The sequence below is a fragment of the Myotis lucifugus genome, unplaced genomic scaffold, assembly GCF_000147115.1.
Source record: "Myotis lucifugus unplaced genomic scaffold, Myoluc2.0 scaffold_181, whole genome shotgun sequence".
Classification (NCBI taxonomy): domain Eukaryota; kingdom Metazoa; phylum Chordata; class Mammalia; order Chiroptera; family Vespertilionidae; genus Myotis; species Myotis lucifugus.
This window is the reverse complement of record NW_005871229.1, coordinates 693,872-701,190: the sequence shown is the minus strand read 5'-3', so window position 1 is coordinate 701,190 and position 7,319 is coordinate 693,872. Positions and strand designations below refer to the sequence as shown.

Sequence of the window (7,319 nt, the reverse complement as noted above, 5' to 3'; positions counted from 1 at the left end):
GCCTTTCAACAAAGTGCTTTACTGGGGGGCAGGCACAGTGTAAGGCGACAGCCACAGGGACAGGGCGGACAGGGCGCTCAGTCCTGACAGAACTTCTTGGTGTTCAGGTTCTTGTGCTCCTTGTTGTAAGGGGCCTTGGAAAAGCAGATGGCAGCTTTGCGGTCGCATTCGCAGATGAAGGCCTGGCAGGGTTTGTTTTTGCCTGGAAAAGAGCAAGAGGAGAGGCCTGAGCCCAGGTGGACCCTGCTGTCCACCACCCAGGGGCAGGAAAAAATAACCGGAATAATTCAGTGGTCATTGCATTGGTGCACATTTAGGGCTGACAGATTAAGCAATTAAAATGCCAGAGTTTCAGATAAACAATGAATGCAAGGTTTGGGACGTAGACTAAAAAATTGTTTGTTGTCTATGTCAGAGTCAAATTTAACTGGGTAACCTGCGTTTATCTGGCGATCCTAGGTGTGAGCGCTGCCTTTTGGAAAGTCTTGTCTATTTTGCACCCGTATAGCTACAGACCCCTGACAACATAGGCAAGCCATTATAAACCATATGGAAAACACTAAAGCATACACTTAAGGCAGCAAAGTATTTTAAATTTCAACTTAGTGAAGTTTAGTAAGCCAGTTTCTCTACTTTAAAGCTCATATTTAAAAAATAATAGACTATTATACAGACATTTAAAATAATTATGCCTATATGTGGAAATATTTCCAATATATTTTATTTTATTTTAAATATATTTTAGAGAGGAAGGGAGAGGGGAAGAGAGAGATAGAAACATCAATGATGAGAGAGAATCATTGATTGGTTGCCTCCTGCTCACCCCACACTGGGGATTGAGCCTACAACCCGGGCATGTGCCCTGACTAGGAATCGAACTGTGACCTCCTGACTCAACCACTGAGCCATGCTGGCTGGGCCTAATATATTTTATTAAAGGAAAAAATAACTAGTAAAGCCTAAAAATTTGAATATATATATATATATATATATATATATATATATATATATATAAAACTGGTTATCTATGGGTAGTAGGATTATAGGTGCCTTCCACTTTCCATGACATATATTTCTGAAATTATATTACTTTGGCCTTGTTTACTTTTATAACCAAAAGAAACAGCACAGATAACATTTAAAATGCATTTGAATTTTACTATCCATAAATTAACTGTGTATCTCTGCTTACCTTACCTTCAGTCATTTTATTAAAGTTTTGTTTCTTTCTGCTCCTTTCCTTTAAACACCACAAATGAATTGTGGGTAGGCTTATTCCCCTAACCCTTATCCCCAGTCCTTTGAAACACTCCCCACCAGTGGGCCACTCGCTCATTCCGGTCATTCTGCAGATGTCTTTCTCAGTGAGGTCTTTCCTCACCACGTTCTTTTAAATCACATACACATTCCCTCCATCTCTCCACCGTTCTCTATCTCCTCTCTCTGCCTTATTTCCTCTACAATACTTATCAACATCTAGTGTATTTAAGATTTTACTTTCTATCTCTGCAATAGGAAGTGGAAGCCCGTCAGTTGGTTATCGCGTTGTCCCCAAATGCCACGGTTGTGGGTTTGGTCCCACAATTTAGAGAGATGAACTGGAGGCATGACGCTTCACTCCTGATAGTGGTGGGGTTCTGGAGAACTTTTTCGTGGCACTTTTGGGCTGGGATTGTGGTTATTTTGCTGCTGTTTGTACAGTAGCAACAGCACCTTTCATCTGTCTGCCCTTCAGATCTGCCTTCATGGAGGGACACATTTCATCCCGAGTGCTGCGCCACTTACTGGTTAAAACCAGAGACTTTGAGGAAAGAAAGCAACGGGGTGCGAATGTTAGCTGCCACGGACAAGCTGTGTGATTTCTGGACAAGTGACTGTTTTTGAGCTTCAGCTTCCTGACCTGTAAAACGGGGCTAAGAAAACCTACCTCACACTCACACGCCGCACCTAGTGCCTGGCGTGTAATGAGAACCGAGTAAATGCTAGTTCTGGGCTCTTTTATGAAATAATAAAACAGTATCACATGGCAGTTAAGAGCAGAGGCCTTTGAGTCATACAGACCTGAGTTCAACAACCAAGCACCACTCTTTACCAGCCTTAGTTTCCTCATCTGTAAAACGGGGATCACAATGGTACAGTTCCTGGCACCGAGTCATTGATCAGTAAATGGGAGCTATTGCCACTATGACGGTCCCTCCTGCCCGCTGAGGGCCTACAAGCCAACGAGGGGTGAACGTACTGCTGCAGATGATCTCCGAGCCCGAGCACTTGTATGAGTAGCTTTTGGTGTAGGGGTTGTCCAGGAGGAATTTGCAGGTGTCCAGCTTCTTGGCTTGGTCGTAGCAGCGGTCGTGTGTCTGGCAGCACCTGGGGTGGAGGAGGGGGAAGAGCTGAGGCAGGAGCAGGTGCGGGGCAGCAGGTCCGCCCGCGTCTGCTCTCTCAGGAACAGGGCGGGATGTTTTAGCCGACAGGCTCCGGGATTTTGGTTTTGTGGCTTGAAGAAGTATAAGGCCTTTCTCATGTCTATTGAAGGCGATTTAAAAGTGGTTGCAGGAATACCGTCGGATCATATGTTCTGAAGATACCCATCGAGTCGTGGCTGTGACGGCTTGTGTGGCCATACTAGAGGGCAGCCGCACCCGCTACCTCACGTCCCCGCATTCGCGTCCCATCCCCAACCCCGAGCGTTGCATGCAGAGTCCCCCTGACCATTTGCTGACATGACAGGAGGTGAACATATGTTTCCTTAGCAAGTCTGCAATCCCCTGCCTGTGCTTCCTCGTGGGGGTCCTTGGGTCGTGCCCCCCGCGCCCCCGGCCCCCCAGCCCCCGGCCGATCAACCACTCACTTGTCCAGCTCATCCACGGGGGTGCCGGATCCGCCCAGGCCGCAGTAGCAGCCGTAGTTGTTGTAATCTCTCAAGGGGTCGCTCTCAGGCATCGTGCACTTGATCATGTTGCGGAACTGCCACACGGCCCGCGGGCTGACGCCGCCCTCGGCGGCACACACTGCAAGACACGGCCGGTTCAAGCTCGTCCCGCAGCCCCGCAGCGTCCGGGGGCTCAGGGCCCGCCGCCTGCGCTCAGGCCCCCCGCTGCCCCCTCTGACCGCCGGCAGCTGCCTCCTCGGAGCACAGCTGGACACAGAAACCTGGCAAAGTGACTACGGACTTTTTAATGAAAACTTTTAAAAAACATATATATTTGCAAATTGAGATCAAATTCACATAACAGGCCCTGGCCGGGTAGCTCAGTTGGTTAGAGTGCCGTCCCATAGCCAAGGTTGCGGGTTTGATCTCCGGTCAGGCACATCCGAGAATCAACCAAGGATGCATAAATAAGTGGAACAACTTATCGATCTCTTTCTCTCTTTCCCTCAAATCAAATCAGTTTAAATTAAACAATATTTATATAACATAAAATTCACTCTTTTAGCCATTTAAAGTGTACAATTCACAGTTGTGCAAATATCACACTAACGCCAGGCATTTTTATCACCCCCCCAAAGAACACCCTGTACCAATTAGCAAAAGCTCCCCCTCCCTCCTGGCACCCCCATTCTGCTTTCTGCCCTACGGATTTGCCTGCTCTGAACCCTTCATATAAATGGAATCAGACCCCATGTGACCTTCTGTGACTGGCTTCTTCCACTCAGCATCACGTGTCTGAGGTCCATTTATGTTACAACATGTATATTAGTACTGCTATCCTTTTCATAGCTGAATGAGATTCCACTGTACAGACGGGCCACATTTTATATATTCATCATTTGGTGGACATTTGGGCTGTTCCCACTTTTGCACTGTTCTCAGTAGTGCTGCCATTAACATCTGTTTGCTAGTTTTCGTGAACATATGTTTTCAATGAGGATGGTTTTAAACCGTCTCCATTATTTATTCTGCAAATGGTTATTGAGCACCTACCAGGGGCTAGGAGCTCGAGATACATCAGGGAACAAGTCAAAGGTCTAGAAACTCACAGAGCTTAGATCCTAGTGGGGGAGAAAGCCAATAAGCAATAAACGTAATTAAAAAGGAGATCAGGCCCCAGCCGGTGTGGTGCAGTGGACAGAGCGTTGGCCTGTAGACCGAAGGGTTCTGGGCCTGGGTTGAGGCTCGATCCTCCAGTAGGGGGCGTGCAGGAGGCAGCCTATCAGATCAATGATTCTCTCTCATCATTGATGTTTCTATCTCTCTCTCCCTTCCTCTATGAAATCAATAAAAAAATATTTTTAAAAAAAAAAGGAGATCAGTGCCGAAACCGGTTTGGCTCAGTGGATAGAGAGTCGTCCTGCGGACTGAAGGGCATGTACCTGGGTTGCGGGCACATCCCCAGTAGGAGGTGTGCAGGAGACAGCTGATCGATGTTTCTCTCTCATCGATGTTTCTAACTCTCTATCTCTCTCCCTTCCTCTCTGTAAAAAATCAATAAAATATATTTTTTTTAAAAAAGGAGATCAGATAATGTGCTAGAGGGTGAAAAAATTGGAACAGGGTAAGAAGAATCTGAAATAGGGGGTTAAGTGGGGGATTGTGGGGCTGAGGCGGGGCAGGAGTGCAAAGAATAGTGAGGAGGCCTTTGTGGCCTCCCATCCTCAGCAGGACAGCCTCTTGTTCTGCCTCTAGGCCCACACACCTGCTGCTCCCTCTGCCTGGCACACTTGTCATCTCACTTTAAAAAGCTGGAAGAGCCAAAACCGGTTTGGCTCAGTGGATAGAGCGTCGGCCTGCGGACTGAGGGGTCCCAGGTTCGATTCCGGTCAGGGGCATGTACCTGGGTTGCGGGCATATCCCCAGTGAGAGATGTGCAGGAGGCAGCTGATCAATGTTTCTGACTCATCGATGTTTCTGACTCTCTCTCTCTCTCCCTTCCTCTCTGTAAAAAAATCAATAAAATTATATTTTAAAAAAATATATTCTTTTAAAAAAAAATAAAAAGCTGGAAGATCTTGGTTTAAAAGCCACCTCCTCAAGAGGCCCGTCCTGGCCACCCAGCTAAGTGGCTCCTCTGCTATCACTTCTCTTCATGTTCTTTGTTCCTAGTGCCTCCCACAATCTGTACTCCATCTATTTAATGCCTCCCTCTTCTGGGACTATACACTCAAGGACAGGCCTCAGGGCTTTTATTCCCCAGGACCTGACATTGGGCCTGACACAGAGCAGACACTCAATAAATATATGATGAGTTAAATGGATGAAATCATCAACACATGAATTAAAGTTCTTGGCACATAGTAGGTGCTCAGTAAATATCGATTGAAGAAGTTAAAAAAGTCTACCTCTGGCTGAGTGTCTGTCTAAACCAAGCACAAAGCTTGGCCCCCTAGAGAAGCAGGATCCCTTCACCCCATTTGCAGAGCCTGACCCTCTGAGATTTGGCGCCCTAAAGAGAAGACGCAGGAAATGATTTTGGGGTCCTGTTTCAATCAGCCACTACTGCTGTCTCTTTGCCCCCTGCCTTGCCCTCTCTTTCCTTGGTCTGTGCCGCTGGGCCCACTCCATGTGCTTAGACCCCAGGGCAGAGGAGGGGCGGCAGCCGGTCACCCTCCCCTACAGCAGCCTCCATGCGGCAGCCCAGCCGGCAGAGGCGTGTCCTGGAGCAGGAGCCTGGAGCCTGCTCAGACCAGAGTAGCCTGGCTGGATGACCCACCTCCAGACCCTCCTCCTGCTTCCCTGTCCTCTCTCTCTGATCCCACCAGCTCTGTCTTTGCAGAGGCCAGTCCGCAATCAGCTCCTATGTGTGTGTTCCTCCGACAGGGAGCATGGCTCATTCATCTCACTCTTCAGTCTCAACCCAGAGCCTGATACCTTGGTGGCTCTGATACCATCAATGTTGAAGGAATGAATGAAAGATGGATGAATGAGCTGGGAATGTGTCGGATTCCATTTATTCATTCAATCAACGGTGCAAACAGCACTAGCCCATGTAGATGGGTTAAAAAAACAAACCCAACAAGATACAAATTGCAAGCAAAGATAGGTGCTGGGAAGATGGGACCTTGTACCAAGGCAACATGGTAGGAAGAAAGAAGAGGGGTCTTTGTTCACCTGGATGCATAGGGTGGGCCTTTTTGAGAGAAGTTATCTGAGTTCACACCTGAAGGTCGAAGGGTGCCAGCTTGAGGGGGGATTTGAGGGAATCCCAATATGGAAGATCTTAAGCCTCTCAGGGAGCTCTGAATAAAGACTCCAAGTCTGGCCCAGCCGGTGTGGCTCAGTGGTTGAGTATCGACTTAAGAACCAGAAGGTCACAGTTCGATTCCCAATCAGGGCACATGCACAGGTTGTGGGCTCAATCCCTATTGAGGGGTGTGCAAGAGGCAGCCGATCAATGATTCTCTCTCATCATTGATGTTTCTCTCTCTCTCTCTTCCTCTCTGAAATCAATAAAAATATTTTTAATTAATAAAATAAAATAAAATAAAATAAAAAGAAGATTCCAGGTCTGGCCAGCCCTGTGACCTGTGACCCCCGTTCCAAAAGAGTGAGATCGTAGCCCTAGAAGTGGGTGGAGCTGCAAAGACTTGCCTACCTGTGAGCAGAGCAGCCAGCACAAGGAGTTTCATCCTGTCGGGAAACTGATGAGCGGAAAAGACTGACTCCATCGGAGGCCTCCCTTCTTATAGTCACCCCGAGGCCCCAAGATAAGGCTGTAGTGTTTGCTTTGCTCCCTGCTGACTTCGGGTTGTCCTTGAGTCTGTCTGCTTTGGGTGACCACATGCACGTAAGCCCTGCCAGTAAGAGGTGTATGTATTCGTCATCAGCACTTTTTAAGGAAAGGGGTTATTTCTGGAATCACATATCTTGGAATCTTGACCCTCTTACCCACCCCTTGGCACTCAGCCCAGCTTCATCGCTGGGGGTGGTGGTGGTGATGGCAAAGCCATCAACGCCATCAACCAGGAGAAGGGGGACAGGGAGGAAATGACCGTAGCCTCTATGTCTTCTCGTGTGCCTGGGTCTGAGTTGTGGGTCCTGTTGAATGGTGCCGTCAGTCATGCACTTGGCAGGCGAGGAAGCCGACTCAGAGAGGTAAAGTAACTTGCTCCAGGCCACACAGCCAGCCAATGGCAGGGTAGGGGCTCAAACTTAGGTATGTCTGGTTCTAAGGCACACGTCTTATTTTCTTTTCCCACTATACCAATACCAGCTCCCTCCCCATTCCCCACTGTGGGTTTGTAAGAAAACCCCCAAAGAAAACCCCCCAAAGACTTACAGAATAAAAAAGTTTTCAGAACTATTGTATCAAATGTCTACACAACCCAGCTGGCGTGGCTCAGTGGTTGAGCATCAACCTATGAATCAAGAGGTCAGGGTTTGA

At 47.9% G+C, this 7,319-nt stretch overlaps 1 protein-coding gene across 1 annotated transcript; it reads right to left on the bottom strand.

The window, feature by feature from the left end:
* Positions 1–6,580, bottom strand: PLA2G1B (phospholipase A2 group IB). Its single transcript, XM_006096546.3, has 4 exons — positions 6,531–6,580; positions 2,849–3,008; positions 2,240–2,367; positions 1–202 (listed from the first exon to the last, which is right to left on the bottom strand). Exons 1-4 carry the CDS (start codon positions 6,562–6,564, stop codon positions 78–80), a joined length of 447 nt encoding a protein of 148 aa, XP_006096608.2. The 5' UTR covers positions 6,565–6,580; the 3' UTR covers positions 1–77.
* Positions 6,581–7,319: the final 739 nt, after the last annotated feature.

Bases quoted from the DNA above. Each gene is read 5' to 3' on its own strand.
- PLA2G1B (XM_006096546.3), bottom strand. From the start codon at position 6,564: ATGAAACTCCTTGTGCTGGCTGCTCTGCTCACAG. The intron at 3,009-6,530 runs GTAGGCAAGTCT...CGTGTCTTGCAG, and splicing joins GCTGGCTGCTCTGCTCACAG to TGTGTGCCGCCGAGGGCGGC. The intron at 203-2,239 runs GTACGTTCACCC...GCTCTTTTCCAG, and splicing joins CTCGGAGATCATCTGCAGCA to GCAAAAACAAACCCTGCCAG.